Source organism: Rhamphochromis sp. 'chilingali' (assembly GCF_963969265.1).
Source record: "Rhamphochromis sp. 'chilingali' genome assembly, chromosome: 2".
NCBI lineage: Eukaryota > Metazoa > Chordata > Actinopteri > Cichliformes > Cichlidae > Rhamphochromis > Rhamphochromis sp. 'chilingali'.
This window is the reverse complement of record NC_137930.1, coordinates 14,406,617-14,423,498: the sequence shown is the minus strand read 5'-3', so window position 1 is coordinate 14,423,498 and position 16,882 is coordinate 14,406,617. Positions and strand designations below refer to the sequence as shown.

General features: G+C 41.4%; 1 protein-coding gene across 6 annotated transcripts in view; it reads left to right on the top strand.

Moving 5' to 3' along the window:
• Window positions 1-16,882, top strand: part of homer1 (homer scaffold protein 1) — an 80,402-nt gene that overhangs the window by 50,587 nt on the left and 12,933 nt on the right. For 3 of the 6 annotated variants that reach the window (XM_080907846.1, XM_080907847.1, XM_080907848.1), the window contains one exon: window positions 16,395-16,551. Coding sequence is in view for 3 of the 6 variants with exons in the window: in XM_080907844.1 (XP_080763970.1) it covers window positions 5,274-5,464; window positions 16,395-16,551 (348 nt within the window). In the remaining 3 variants the exon portion in view is untranslated. The other 3 variants (XM_080907849.1, XM_080907845.1, XM_080907844.1) reach the window with 3 other exon arrangements.

The window sequence follows — 16,882 nt, the reverse complement described above, 5'->3', positions numbered from 1 at the left end:
CAATTAATGTCATGAATGCATATCATACTGAAATGCTGATTGTGCCTTCAACCCCATCACCATTTTCAACCCCCATAATGCAAAGTTAAGCCCCTATTACCGATGTTAATGAAAGTTCTCTTGGCATGCTCTGGCAATGAAACCGAGTATTTTTGAGTGAAAATTACGTGTTTCATAAGTGATCTTTAGCCATGGGACATTTCATCATTACATACTCACCAGAATTTACTACTACTTATCATGATTCTTGGGGTTTTCGCTATTTCCTCTGTATTATTTTAAGGTCTTTACCTTACAATATAAAGGACTTGAGACAACTGTAATTGGGATTTGGTGCTATATAAATAAAACTGAACTGAACTTCAGCATGATTTCAAATCATGATCACAATGATCATATGATAATTTTGTCTGTGACAGGGTTGAAACCCAAATGGATTTAGTGAGATTTAAATGCCTAATAATGACTTTGTGCCTAAAATCTGATCAAAGTACAAAAAATGTGTTTATTATACAAAAATATATTTTCTTTATTGTTACTGATATAATATAATAATACTCAGATGTTCTGAGTACCATTGCGTTATTGTTATTGTCCTCTTTTATTTACGTCAGTTTATTTTACCCTCTACCGGATGTGAGGACATACATACTGCCAATAACGTCAAAACTGCAGGCGTTAACGTAGCGTGATGACGTCGTTGGTTAATGCTTCCCTCTGAGCAGAGGCGGCGGATGGAGCGGAGCTGATGAATGAGATGAGGGGCTAACAGAGGGCAGACGGGCTGATGATGAGAGAGGATGAACCAGCAGCTGAAGGAGCATCAGTCCTATTCTCCCACCATCTCAGATCCAGTTTACGCGAAACAACGCAAACAAAACAAGACGGAGAAATCTGCTCGTTTGTGAATGAAGGAAAATTTTGTGGCGAACATCGACGTCGGTGAAGCTGTTTTGATTTTTTTTTTTCCTCTTGGAGGAGGGCAGGACGTGATGATAAAACCCGGAGTGTACTCCAAGGGCTTTTTTGTGTTCTCTCCAAAAGCAGCGGAGATGAAGCCCCGTCTGGAAAGAAGATGTCTGTCACCACAGAGCGGCGTTAAATGTCTCACTTGCGGCGGTAAAACTCTTTAATATTTCTCCGATTTGAGGATTTTAATGGCACAGAGGACTTCAATCAAGAGCCAGCGACTTAAAGAGGGATTTATGAGTGTCGGAATTGAGGGGTGAATGTTAATTTTTTTATCCCAACGTCTGCCATCCCTATTCAGATTATACACCAGCCAACGGAGCATTTATAGCCAGCTAACGTCACATTTAGAGACTATAGGCAGTTTTATTTGCTAAAACACGTTAACATTTTTTCCCCTTCGATAATTTCACTCTGAATTTAAAAGCGCAACACGATCCCTTCGAGTCTAATGTGGTTATAAATCACACCATCCGTCTGCTGTCAGTTTTTTTCTCCTTCTTTTTTTAATAGCCCGAGTTGAGCTCCATAATCCTGCATTACTGTGGAGTTTGGTTGTGGGGTTTTTTAGCTAACGGCGGCGGCTACTAGAGCCAGAGCAGCGCGCGCGCGTGTTGTCAGTCATCATGCGTGCACCGACACGTTCGCACGGATGAAACCACCACCTATGCCAAAAATATGATGCACCCAGAGGGCACAACAACACGCCGAGCCATGTCGGACTGAGAACAGTGAGAGTGGGGCTTCGCCGGGCTGTGAGCTCACACAAACAAGCAGAGAGCGGCTTTCAATTGAGAGGGAGAGCGGATAAAAACAAAACAAAAACAAAGCTGCAGCTAGCCTGTCCGCACAGCTCTCAGGAGACCGCTGAGAGGATCATTTTCGACTCAACTTAGAGACCAGAATCCAGCTATAATGGGGTATGTAAAGTGGTGGTTCAGTGGAAGTTGTATTTCTCACTCCCCATGTCATGAGTGTGGCACACTTTGTTGTTGCAGATTTCAACACCCACAGCTGCCAGTCTGCTAGCTAACCCCCCTTGTCCTCTTACATAGAAAAAAATTACTGTAAACCACTATCCCATCATTATGTGCACCTAAAGCCTCCATACGCTGACATTTCAGCTTACAGAAGCCAATAAGGATGAGGCTGCGATGAAGTAAGCTACTGATGATAGGGAGAGCATATTTAATGTTTTGCCATGAGTAAATGTGGAAGGGGGGGGCTCCATCACCACAGCTCCATTGTGGTGCTTACATGTGGCCGAGCCTGCAGATGTGTGGTGATTCTCCTGATCAAAAGCGACCTAGTTCCCACTCCAGATGATGTAGAATGTGATTGGTTTGTTGTCATATTGTAGTTGGGAAGGAGGAGAAGGGGGATTGGTGAATGGCTTGCCTCCTCATCCTCTGTAATTCTCAAGGCCAGTGGTTGTAATCCAGTCAACAATCAATTTCTGAGTCGGTCAAAAGAGAGTATGTCCTACAGTATGTGTTTACACTGTCTCAATTAGCAATTCTCCCTGTTCCTGTCCTCTTTGTGCAGTTGTTGATCAGTTCAAATGTCACTGGCATGTTTTTGTTTTTTCAGTGGAAACTGAAACATATCTGAAGTTGCAGCAGTGACACACCCCTACCACTGGAATTCAGTTAGGACTTTGTAGTAAACAACAGCAAGCATAGTACATCCAGCAACAACACAATAAAATCCCTAAAATGACAATTACAAAGTTTTTATTTTTACTGGCTTAAAAATGGGTGCGCAGCTTCAGACAGTTATTCCCATACTGTTATTACAATGAGTCTGTGATATTGTAGAAGTCTGTGCAATTCATGTATTTTATCCTTATGCGGGTAACCTCTTTGATGTATGCCAATTGAATGCTTTTAAATTAAAAAAAAAATTACATACAGGGAGTGCAGAATTATTAGGCAAGTTGTATTTTTGAGGAATAATTTTATTATTGAACAACAACCATGTTCTCAATGAACCCAAACCCAAAGCTGAATGTTTTTGGAAGTAGTTTTTAGTTTGTTTTTAGTTTTAGCTATTTTAGGGGGATATCTGTGTGTGCAGGTGACTATTACTGTGCAGAATTATTAGGCAACTTAACAAAAAACAAATATATACCCATTTCAATTATTTATTTTTACCAGTGACACCAATATAACATCTCCACATTCACAAATATAAATTTCTGACATTCAAAAACAAAACAAAAACAAATCAGCGACCAATATAGCCACCTTTCTTTGCAAGGACACTCAAAAGCCTGCCATCCATGGATTCTGTCAGTGTTTTGATCTGTTCACCATCAACATTGCGTGCAGCAGCAACCACAGCCTCCCAGACACTGTTCAGAGAGGTGTACTGTTTTCCCTCCTTGTAAATCTCACATTTGATGATGGACCACAGGTTCTCAATGGGGTTCAGATCAGGTGAACAAGGTGGCCATGTCATTAGTTTTTCTTCTTTTTTTATACCCTTTCTTGCCAGCCACGCTGTGGAGTACTTGGACGCGTGTGATGGAGCATTGTCCTGCATGAAAATCATGTTTTTCTTGAAGGATGCAGACTTCTTCCTGTACCACTGCTTGAAGAAGGTGTCTTCCAGAAACTGGCAGTAGGACTGGGAGTTGAGCTTGACTCCATCCTCAACCCGAAAAGGCCCCACAAGCTCATCTTTGATGATACCAGCCCAAACCAGTACTCCACCTCCACCTTGCTGGCGTCTGAGTCGGACTGGAGCTCTCTGCCCTTTACCAATCCAGCCACGGGCCCATCCATCTGGCCCATCAAGACTCACTCTCATTTCATCAGTCCATAAAACCTTAGAAAAATCTGTCTTGAGATATTTCTTGGCCCAGTCTTGACGTTTCAGCTTGTGTGTCTTGTTCAGTGGTGGTCGTCTTTCAGCCTTTCTTACCTTGGCCATGTCTCTGAGTATTGCACACCTTGTGCTTTTGGGCACTCCAGTGATGTTGCAGCTCTGAAATATGGCCAAACTGGTGGCAAGTGGCATCTTGGCGGCTGCACGCTTGACTTTTCTCAGTTCATGGGCAGTTATTTTGCGCCTTGGTTTTTCCACATGCTTCTTGCGACCCTTTTGACTATTTTGAATGAAACGCTTGTTGTTCGATGATCACGCTTCAGAAGCTTTGCAATTTTGAGACTGCTGCATCCCTCTGCAAGATATCTCACTATTTTTGACTTTTCTGAGCCTGTCAAGTCCTTCTTTTGACCCATTTTGCCAAAGGAAAGGACGTTGCCTAATAATTATGCACACCTGATATAGGGTGTTGATGTCATTAGACCACACCCCTTCTCATTACAGAGATGCACATCACCTAATATGCTTAATTGGTAGTAGGCTTTCGAGCCTATACAGCTTGGAGTAAGACAACATGCATGAAGAGGATGATGTGGACAAAATACTCATTTGCCTAATAATTCTGCACTCCCTGTATGTTGATATTTTTAAGCCTTCGTGCTGATAACAGCTGGAGCCTTTTGGGTGCACCTTTGTGCCTGCATCCATCTGTCCCATTCCTGTGTAAAGTCACTGCTATTTTCAGGTAGAACTAAAATGACAGTTCAGTAGACAGGCACGTGTTTTGATGAGCAATTAACCATCAAAGTGATTTATTTGAGCAATTTGTTAAAAAGCGCTTTTTCGGATAGGAATATTTGACAAGTTTATGGGAAGATTAGTGTGTCTGGGGAAAAACAAGACGTCGTATGCAGAGCTACAGCAATAAATCGGCTGATATTTGCTAATTTTTTATGTAGATGGCTCTGTTGGTGTATTTACCAGAAGATAAGCAACAAGAAATAGGCAAAATTTAATGTTTATTTTTCACATTTATTCCTAATTTTTTTTTAAAGTGAAAGCAAATGGGTGTCTGAATCTTTTTAAATATTATTATAGGTCAGAATATTATGGGTCTTAAGCTGGCGCTGTGAGCTGTGGCTGATTAATGAAATGTTTTTGTATATAAATTGACATGTTCTCAGCTGCTGTTTTGTGATTTCAGTTGGGTTTCCTCAAGACAAGCCAGTCTTTCATAACTTCTTTCACTTCCTCTATGAGCTTGTGTTATTTTCAGTGTCAAAGAAGAGTTGTTACAGAAGGGCTTGGACTTTCTGAACTTCTTACATTCAGACAAAGAGAGCATCAGTGGAAAAAACACAGGACTTCGTTATTGTCATGAGAAATAGTTTGAAAGTGTCAGGCTAGCCGAGTGTCCCACGCTTGCTCTTTCTCTTTTGTCGGCTGCTGAAAGACTAGAGGTCTGTGAGCGGCATATGGGCGTTTGGGACTGGAGGCTTCGCCTTGCCAGGCTCCTGCTGCCTCCCTCTGCGAGTGGGCTAACCCACAGGGATGCTGCGATCGGATTGGGCGAGAGAGCGTGTAGGAAGGAGAGGGAGCGACGGAGTTGGAGGATGTTCACAGCTCATGACCACATGGGCAGTTGCCATGACAACGTAACAGCTAAGTTAGTAATGCGGAGTTATTATTCCTGTGCATAGCAAACACGGGCTGCAGCTGTCATTGCTTTCACTCAGTGGAGTTTTGGCTTGTAGTCAGATTTGTTTTCAATATTCTTCTTGATATAGTCCTTCATATATAGTATAGACAGGATAGGTAAAAAATGATTTACGATTTATAAAGAAGAAATAAATGAATCTAACATAAAATTCGAGACTTAATAAAAATAAAAGACATTTCAAAGTTCAGCGGGGGATCAAATAATTTTTCCACTGTATACATCTCTTATATCTGTGACCTGTGAGGCACAACTTTTACTCCGAAGACAAACCTCCAGTTTGTTTTTTCATGTTTCACGAAAGCTGAGAGAGTGTTAGCAGATAAGTCAAGACTTCAATGCTTGCTATGAGCAACCACAGCAATCTGCTAATGACCAATGCAATTACAAAGAGGGCCTTCGTCCAGAGTCCTCTTTGCAACCGATTTTATATAGCAGCAGCCAAATATAAACCAATCAGTTAGGAAATACGCATTTTTTCCCGCCTTTTGACCAGAGGACGGCAAGTAGTCGCAGATCAGACTCTAGTGCTGTGTGATCGAGGCCCAATGTGCTGATAGGCTGATATCAGCTAGCAAACCAAACATCAGCCAACACCTTTGTTTGGGTTGTTAGGATTGGGTAGTTTGTGATTACCCGAATTAGTGATAGTTGTTGTTTTTGACGGGAATGGGATTAATTTTCTTATTTAATAGTCTGTTGACTGTAAAAAAGAAAATAAAACTACCATGGTAGATACTATATCGGTAAAACATAAGCACTAATAGGAGCTGGCCATGTTATGCACACTTTAGCAGCACTATTTTTTTCTTCACAAACCATGGCAGAGAGTAAATGTAAAGAAGTCTCCATCTAATGGATTAGTACTTAAAAAACAACGTCAATTCATGAAGAAAATGAAAAAACTAGACCTAAAACTGAATGTGTGGTTGTGCACCCTGTTCATTTACTACCGTCTGTTATCCCCACCTGTTCATTCATTTCCTGGCTGCGGGCGAAGGCGCTCTGCATCCGATTGCTTTGTTTAGTTTCTTGCCAGTTTTATCAGTTTTAAAACCCAAATAATCCCAAACAGAAGATTAAATATTCTTTTTGCACAGCTGATTCTTGTGGACTTTTCCTTCTTACGCACATGCACACAGACACACAAACACACAGAGCATGCATGTGCACTCATTTGACTGGCTGCTCATAAAAACTTCACCCATCTGTAGTGGATTCCAAGCATTTTCTGATAATTATTTTAAGCCAGACTGGATTAATGAGATGCTAATATATAAATGGTTGCATGAAAATATACAAAATTTAAATGTTTTTTTTAATAATGACTCTTTTGCACTATTTTTGCTGTAAACTAAATTACACATACTATGTATTAGTGCAAAAACAATTGGCAAGCAAAAATGAAGTTTGCTGGATTTAAGCTCTTAGATGTGAATAGTTCTGTTTGTTTGTTATATTCATAGATACTTTATTTATAGCCAGATGAAGTGGTGAAGTTATTAAGATTAATCAGATTAGTTGACACTTCAAGTTAACGTTAGTTGCATCCCAAATATGTGACCGATTAAGGAAATTGTTTCGCATCAGTCCCCAGACGTGATTAAATGTGGCAGGTATCAACAAACCTCAGTGTCCTGAGTGACTGTGACATGTCCTAATAGAGTCTTTGTCATTGGAAACTAATCTGAGCATTGTTTCGGTCACAAACAGTCCACATCTTTGTTTGCCACCATTGAAAACACCAGCGCTCGTGTGTGTCTTCTGCTGCTGTGAATGTTTCTGCTGATCTGACGACATCTGCACTCAGATTCACGTGCAAGTACATGTCATTGAGACTCGAACGCTAGGTTTCATTGTGAAAAGGGATTATGGGCTAACAATCGCCACGCTCTCATGGAGACACACTGCACCGGGGCAGAGTTTGATCTAGGCCACACTGTCAGACTAATGACCTGCACCCACTTCAAGCCCCTGAAAAGCCACAGCTAATTGAGACATTGTCACAGTGACCAGCAATGCCTTTTATTCTTGTTTAAGAATTAATCAAACGTTGATTATATATGGCTTTTAAATTCATTTTAGCTTTGCATTCAATTCATTTTCAGTCTGAATAGCTTTACCTTTCTTTTTTATGTGTTTGTTTTACAGCAGCCACATTAGCTAGGATTATGTGCTTAAATTGGGAAGAGTTAAAAAAACAGAATTCATTTGATCTAGCGGTGAGAGTCTTTACACTATGGCTTTAAAACCAAGCACAAAAGAGTTGAGATTGAACTGAATAATACCTTTATGTGCTCTAGTTCCAATAGTTACCTTACACATTTTTCTATTGGCTTATAGAACTATTTTAAAACCACTTGACTATATATTTGCCTTAAAATCATTAAAAGAAATGGGATAACATTTGTCAGATTACTCAATTCATTCAACTGAGTAGCTACTTACAAGTTAGATTAACAGAGTCCATCTGCTGCATGTATTACATGCAGCAGATAGTTTCAGGATATCTTTCTGTATTTTAGTTTAATACAGGGGAATGTCACTGATACAGTTTATCACCAGTGAATTATTTTGAAAGTGTGTAATTAGCATCCTGCTGGTACTAAACATTATCTGTGTTGGCAGCCACAGTGCTATTGCTTGAAGTGCAGCTGCAAATATTTGTGAATATTTTCTTTTTTGTTACACAGATTATTGTTGTTATATGAAACTAGGGATGCACTGATCCAGCTTGATCTGTTTTATTTGTCTTATTTATTTGCACTTGTCTTTACAATCACATTGCCTTCCTCCTTGGTACGGGACTCACAACGGGGGACATGGACCCGTACAAAGCCGCGTCATATAACGTGCGGAGGGCGGTGAAAGAGGCGAAGCAGCGCTACGGGAGGAAACTAGAGTCACAACTCCAACAGAGTGACTCTAGGAGCCTGTGGCGGGGACTAAGGACAATAACGGACTATAAAGCACCAACAACCGGTATGACGAACGCGGCCGTGACTCTGGCAGACGAGCTGAACACTTTCTATGCTCGCTTCGAGGCTGCAGCTAAGGTCTCCAACAATGCTAGTGTTAGCGGCGCTAACGGCTGCAGACAGGAAGATACTGCCAGCACCGGAAACGTGCTCGTCATCTCCGAGCATGAAGTAAGGAGAGCCTTCAAGAGAGTGAACACCAGGAAAGCAGCAGGACCAGACGGCATCCCAGGTCGTATCCTAAGAGACTGCGCATACCAGCTAGCTCCTGTGTTCACTGAGATATTAAACATCTCTTTATCTCAGTCGGTGATCCCCACATGCTTCAAAGAGTCCATCATTGTTCCTGTCCCGAAGAAACCCCACCCTGCTTCTCTCAATGACTATCGCCCTGTAGCCCTCACCTCAGTAGTGATGAAGTGCTTTGAACGCCTGGTCAGAGACTTCATCATTTCTTCACTACCAGACACACTGGACCCACTACAGTTCGCTTACCGTCCAAATCGTTCCACAGACGATGCCATCTCTCATCTCCTCCACACATCACTCACTCACTTGGACACTAGAAGGGGGAATTATGTTAAAATGCTCTTCATAGACTACAGCTCTGCATTTAACACCATAATTCCCTCCACACTCACCATCAAGCTGGAGCATCTGGGACTCAGCTCATCTATGTGTCAGTGGATCTCCAACTTCCTAACTGGCAGACCACAGGCAGTAAGGATGGGCGGACATGTCTCAGCCTCCACCACTCTCAGCACTGGAGCCCCCCAGGGGTGTGTTCTGAGCCCCCTGCTGTACTCTTTGTACACATATGACTGTGTGGCCACTACCAGCTCCACCACCATCATCAAGTTTGCTGACGACACCGTCGTGGTGGGCCTGATCTCTGATAACAACGAGACGGCCTACCTGAAGGAGATTAGGAATCTGGAGAACTGGTGCCAGAGGAACAACCTCCTTCTAAACGTCAGTAAGACAAAGGAGCTGATAGTGGACTTCAGCACTAAGCAGGAGAGGAACTACCAGACCCCCGTCATCAACGAGTGCCCAGTGGAGAGAGTGGACAGCTTCAAATACCTCGGAGTTCACATCACGCAGGACCTGTCATGGTCCTGTCACATCAACACCGTGGTGAAAAAGGCCCGACAGCGTCTCTACCACCTCAGACGCTTGAGAGACTTCCAACTGCCCTCCAAGGTGCTCAGGAACTTTTACTCGTGCACCATAGAGAGCATCCTGACGGGAAACATCTTAACCTGGTTCGGGAACAGCACCATGCAGGACAGACGAGCTCTACAGAGGGTTGTGCGGTCAGCTGAGCGCACCATCCGCTCCGAGCTCCCTGACCTGCACTCAATCTACAGCAGGCGGTGCCGGACCAAGGCCAGGAAGATGGTGAAGGACCTCAGCCATCCCAACAACAGACTGTTCTCTCTGTTGAGGTCAGGAAAGCGATTCCGCTCCCTGAAGACCAACACAGAGAGACTGAGGAGGAGCTTCTTCCCGCAGGCGATACGGTCTCTCAATCACACCACCACACAGTACTGACCCACACATATGGTTCTTACACACACTGGACTTTCTGGACATTGTTTTTGCACACATTGTTTTTTTGCACAACACTGGTCACTATATTCTTCATTTCCGGTTAATACTTGTACAGCTGCTGTTATTGTGTATATATTTATTTATATTTAGATTTCTTCATACATTCTTATATAGTTCTATATTGTGTATTTTGTTGTACAGTTATTTTATTTTCAACTTTAATTTATATATTTTATCTTATTCTTCCCAGTTAAATTTACCCTTCATTCTAATTTGTGTTGTACAGTTATTTCATTTTTAACCTTAATTTATATTTTATTCCTTCTTAGTTAAATTTACCCTTTTTAATTTTTCATATTTATTTCCTATCTTATTCATAGCCTTTTCCTTTTTTGTTTTCTTTAGGTCACGAGCAGTTGTCCAAGCATTTCACTACATATCGTACTGTGTATGACTGTGTACGTGACAAATAAAATTTGAATTTGATTTGAATTTGGTATATTAGCTGTGCACCAGTTTGCTGCAAACAACATGAAACTAAATTGATCTGTCAGGAGCATCTGATCTAGGTTTTTGAGTCAGGATCGGCGCAATAGCCAAACCAAATATTGCATCACCAGTTGAAACATTAGAAAGTCAGTCAGAGGTGATGTTAGCTTAATTGGCTTGCCTTGACACAGCTTTAAAAAACAGCTCACAATAGTTAAAAAAATTCATGAGCCAGTTTGTGCTGTTCTAATTATCTTGTCCGAAACCTTGCTTGTTTTGCATAATATCTCATTGATAACATCTCCTGGTAGATATCAGGTTAGAGCTGCTGTAACCAAATCATGTCAGAGGAAGTCTTTATTGTGAACTCTGACTCGCACGTAACCTCCAAAGCAAAGAGTGCTGTTGCATTCAGTCTCTCCTAGAGCTTTACTTTCATCCAGTAAGCGCTTCTAATGAGTTTATGTCCTTTAGTGTATTTATATGGTTCTTTACTTCCAGCTTGCATGAGCTGATGAAGCCGGTGTGACTCCCATGTACACATCGTTACATCATTAACTGTGTCAGTGTTTAAATAAGCCTCTGCTCTGCTATCTTAATTAACACAGTGAGATGTGACAGGATATTCCCAGAGATGGGAACAATAGCTGGGCTCAGAGGAGTCATGGAACACTTAGCTGCCAGACAAGGAATCATATCTACTTTCCCTAAAAGCCTGGCAGATAGACATCTCAGAACCAGAACTGCATTAAAGGAGTCATGTTGAAATAAAGAGCTTGTTATAGTACTGAGCTACACACAGAGTTACTAGCTGCATTTAGATCTGTTGTCTAACTTGAGCAGCTTTTTGACTAATTGTAACTAGACTGAAGCTGCAGTCCTCTCAGGACCATGTCTGTTTTCGTCTGGTAGCCCAGAGCGTGAAAGTCGATCTCTGTCAACCCTGACTTAATCCAGTACGCGCTGGAAGTAATACCCATTTTGCATGTTGATATGACACTATCTGTTTCAGATACAGTAACCAAAGCATCATATCTTTATTCTCTTCCCCCTCCTGCCCTCCCCCCCCCCCTCTTTCTTAAATAGATAACTATCATATCTGATATCATATCTCACAGTACAATAATATTGAATGGGTTGCATTGTTGTATTTTGTCATGTTTCTCAGGTCTTTGTCTGAATTTCTACGAACATTATTGCTAAGGATTGTCTTATTGCATTGGAGTCACACTGGGTTAAATATGTACACTTGGGTTTTAAGGGGTATTTATTATTTTCTTCTTTTTTTTGGGTTGTATGGAAGCCCCAAACGCAATTTCATTGTTCTTGACAATGACAATAAATAAATAAATACAAATATAGATGTCACTGTCAGCTTTACCTTTTGTTAGCTGTAGCAGCATTAGTTGGTCTGCGCGTAGTGTCCCAGCTGTTGATCATTTCGAGAACAGTCATAATTTTCAGATTGGAGTTGAAAATCTATTTTAAGAAAAGCTGAGATTGTATTTCTAGATAAAAGTCTGGAATTGTGCTTTCACATTAAATGTTTTTGTTATTTTTGCAAGGTTGAGTACAGTCTCCATCTTTATGTCTGTCCCTTAAATATTCTAAATATATCTGCTCTTTATTTCCTGTGGATTTCCTTCATCACTGTGACCAGTTGCAACCAGAACAGTCAAAGCTTGTTTTTAATCCAAGACCCTGGGAGCTTTTCATCCATAGCAATGTTTGGAAGTCATCCAGTATCTGCTGATCTCTGTATGTTGGCACAGGTGCTTCCAGGTCACCTTTGGCTTCATTTGTTCACCTCATCTCAGTGTGCACCCCGCTGGTTAGGACCAGCCTGCACACACTTGCACATAAAAAGTAACAAAAATATAACACCATGTCAGTTTTCCTGTCAGAAGTCACTCTGGCTTGTCAGGTGGAGCTGTGGCTGCGATGGGTGCTGCTGGTGTGAAAGAGGCACTTAAAATGAAAGTGACAGCCAAACAGCAGCAATCAGCTCCACATCTGCACCTAACGAACGGATATGGAAGCATACCAAGATTCCTTCAGTATCTGGACCCACATGATCGTGATAGTCCAATGATAAGCCTGTTTTTCTAATAAGTCTAATCCCTTCTATCTCCGACAAGTTGCTCAGCAGCATCACCAGCTTTTGCTTGCTGTAGAGCTTTGCTGCCGATGGGTCCTGAGGTCGTCCGATCATCCTGGTCATGTAGAGATGTGCGTTTTTTGGTTTCTGTGTATACTCCGCTGTATTGTTTACCTCTATTATTTAAGAAGAATTAACTTGTCTCTGCTTCTTTTGCTGCTTAAAAAAAACAAAGCTTAATTCCAGTCTGATTTTTTATCAACGACACACTCAAAAAGAGACAGTAGGTTTCAGAAGGACAATAAAAGATGCCTCCACAGTCAAGCGCAGTTATAGTGGTTGACTGCACAAATCATTTTCTGGTCCCTGAGACTAAAACATGTTTCATTTGTACAGAAGAAAAACATTTTTCTCTTCTATAATTTCTACTAAGTCTTTACTTGAAATGCTGTTCACATTTTGATGTTATGTGCAAAGTGCAAAAGTGAAGTATACCTCGTAATGATACATCTTAAAAGGGGGTGTCAAGCTTAATTTAAAAGAGAACTGCCTCGGAGGCTAGATACATGCAGTTAAAGGACCTGCATTTATCTAATGTGAAATGCATGCTGCACCTAATCTTCTGTGTACATCTTAGGTCCAAGGCCTCAACCAGTCATCCAAATCTCCATTTAGTCAAGCAAGCCTAAAAGTCTTGCTAGCTATGGCTTGTCTGGGTTGGTGTGTGGATAAGCACATATTGCTGTGCAGACCACAGATTAATTAAAGTGTTAAATCTAAGCTGGACTAAATTTTGCAAAGGGCAGGATTTGGCACACAGACTTTGACTGAAATATGACATGAAGGATGCTGCATTATGGCTTTCAACGTTTCCATATTTTTTATAAATTTTTACAAAATCTTTGAAGGTCTTTCATTTTTATGTGCTTTCTAGAACATTTTTGTACTGGCAGATGTCTTAATGATTTTGTCTACATCAGTTTGGGTCTGTGTCAGATTATCTTGATATATAATGCAACTGATATCACAGTCAAATGCCCATGCATTCCACTGTTCCAGTTACATTAATGTAATCTAAATCCCTACATTGTGGCTGATTGCATAAGTTGTATTATGTTCACCTTTGCCGGTAGACACACTTACGCACTTGCTCTCAGTGTGAATGGCTGCTGGCTTTTTTTCTTCGTCCATTGTTCAGCATCTGCTAGTTCAACAACAGAGTAGGTCTGTGAATTATGGATGTGCGGGGATGAGAAATGGCGTCTTCTGATTCATTATGTTGTTTGAGACTTCCTTTCCGTGGCAGTACAGGACAGAGTTGGATATTTCCGTTTACATGTATGCTTTAGCTTTGGCAGTGCTGGTAGGTTGGTGCACCACTTTAGTCACTACAGCTGGGTGGACCACTAGAGAAAAACATTGTTTAAAAATCATTGTTTAGGATTATCCCGTGAGATATCTCAGTATCTACCAGATGATTACAAAATGTCTCTGTAGACGGATACAATTTGGAACTGACATTTATGCCGCTTTTGAATGGGGTCACATTAACTTGTGAACACACAGGGGCCTGTTCTCCACATGTGGATTAACCTTTTATCCGGATGAGCAGTCCATAGTAATGGAGACAAATATGGGATTTCCTGCTACTGCTCGTAAACAGTTCCGAATGAAATAAAGAAATTACACCAAGACCTGTGATATGACACAAGCAGCAGGGGATAAAAAGTCAAAATTGATGTCCTGCCAGTTGGTCCATGGAGGTAAAACCACCTCTTTAGTATTTTATTAATAATATTCATAGTAAATATTCTGTAATCAGATAGCTTTAAAAAAAAAAAATCTGTTCGCAATCTTTCTCCCACATGGACAGTGTTTTCTGACTAATACACCAGGTGAGCAGAGAAGCCAACATATTTAAAAGTCTTTTTTTGTTCTTTTGTCTTTGTTGTGCTGCTGTTTGCTCTGAATATTAGGGGATAACGGATGAAAGCTCATTATCACAGTGGACAAAGGAGGTCTGCTTTCAGCTTTATACCACCTTTTTTTAAATGATGGTTTGTGCAGTATTAGGCTGTGACCTTTTGGGAAGCGACTGAAAGAATGAGTTGTCAGAAATTAGCTTCCTCCAAAGGGTCTGTGTGCTCTCCGATAGAGGCAGAGTGAAGAGCTCCATCATTCAGGAGGGACTCCTTTCAGTCAGTGAACAGAGGTACACAACCAGTACACAACCAGTGTTGGTCTCAGATATTTTTCATTGCTGTCTGACTGTTTTTTCCTGATCTAGGGCACTTTGGGAGAAAAGTAAACTAGGATTTTTGACACTTTTTAAGGACCAAATACAAACCCGATCAAAAGTTTAAGACCACGTGAAACATGGCAAAAAAAAATATTTTGCATGTTTTGCAACTTTCCCTTTTTGAATGTGGTCGGGTTGTTGAACTGCAAAAGCAGGATCTCTTGCAGTGCGCCATCGCTGATGAGGTGGGACGCAGTAAGACAGTTATTTGAAATTTCTTTAATGATCCTGAGGGTTATGAAACAAAAAAGTCAAGTGGAAAAACCCCCCAAAATTTCACCAGTACTGAGCTGGGGGATCCAATTGACGGTCCATCAAGACACTGGACGATCCTCGACCTAAATTAAGGCCATTACTGGTGCTGACTGCAGGCCCATAACCATCAGACAGCTTCTGAGACTGGAAGGCTTCAAAAACAAAAAATGTCTTCAAAGGCCTCATCTCCTTGAACGCTGCAGAACTGACCGCTTGGACTTTGCACTTTCAGAGTACCAAACATGGGACATTGAAAGGCAGAAGAAAGTTCTGTTCTCTGATGAGGAAAATATTTGACCTTGATGGTCCTGATGGTTTCCAACGTTACTGACATGACAAACAGATCCAACCTGAGATGTTTTCTATGCACCACAGTGGAGGGGGCACCATAATGTTCTGGGGTGCTTTTTCCTTCAACGGAACCATGGAGCTTCAGGAGGTGCAGGAGCGTCGAACGGCCGCTGGCTATGTCCAGATGTTGCAAAGAGTGTCCCTCATGACTGAGGGCCCTCGCCTGTGTGGTAATGACTTGGGTTTTTCAACAGTACACAATGCCTGCAGGTCAAGAGACTTCTTCCAGGAGAATAACATCACTCTTTTGGATCATCCTACATGTTCCCCTGATGCAAATCCAAGTGAGAACCTTTGGGGATGGATGGCAAGGGGCATTTACAAAAATGGACAACAGTTCCACGCAGTAGATGCCCTTCGTGCAGCCGTCTTCACCACTTGGAGAAATGTTCCCACTCACATCATGGAAACGCTTGCATCAAGCACGCCACAACGAATTTTGAGTGATCAACAATAAAGGTGGAGCTACTCATTACTGAGTTCATGTTTGGAACTGTGATTTCTGTTTTGTGGGAGTTTACAGGTTTATTTTGGAGGTGTGGTCCTAAACCTTTGATCAGTTTTTTCAGTTTAAGCGTTGTTTTCAATAAATTGCATGCTCAAAAATTTTTTGTGTCAGTCCCATTTCTTCTTGTTGCATGTTGAAGTTCTACTTGGAACCTTGTTACAATCTAAACATGCAAAATATGATTTTTTTTTGCCATTTTTCAAGTGGTCTTAAACTTTTGATCCGGACTGTATTTCTCTTGTTTTTCCTCTTCCAAACTACTGTTTAATTGAATCGTTCACATCTTTAAGCCATCCTAATCTGAAACTTTTAAACATCCTCATCTGTTTCTTCCTCTCTCTGTGCAGAGAGCAGCCCATCTTCAGTACGCGGGCCCACGTCTTCCAGATAGACCCGAACACCAAGAAGAACTGGGTTCCCACGAGTAAACATGCCGTCACAGTGTCGTACTTCTTCGATAGCACCAGGAATGTATATCGAATCATCAGTCTGGATGGATCCAAGGTGTGTACAAGTAAAGCCAGTTCTTAACCCGACCTGGTACAGGATTGCAGTTTTAACCTATGTTTACATGTTTATCTACATCCTTTTGATTTCATCGAACTTCTTTTACGTGCTTTGCTATAGTAACATTACTTGTTCAGCTATCAAACAATTACGTATTTTTATCGTAGAAATGCTTTCGTCCACCACACATTCCACCACCCAAGAATAATTTTTTGGATTTCACCAAAGTGGAAGTAAAGCACTCTTCCGCAGCGTGTCTTTTGTCCCGTCTCCCTCACCCTCAACCAGTCAGTGAAGATGGCCTTCCCTGAACCCGGCTCTGCTGGAG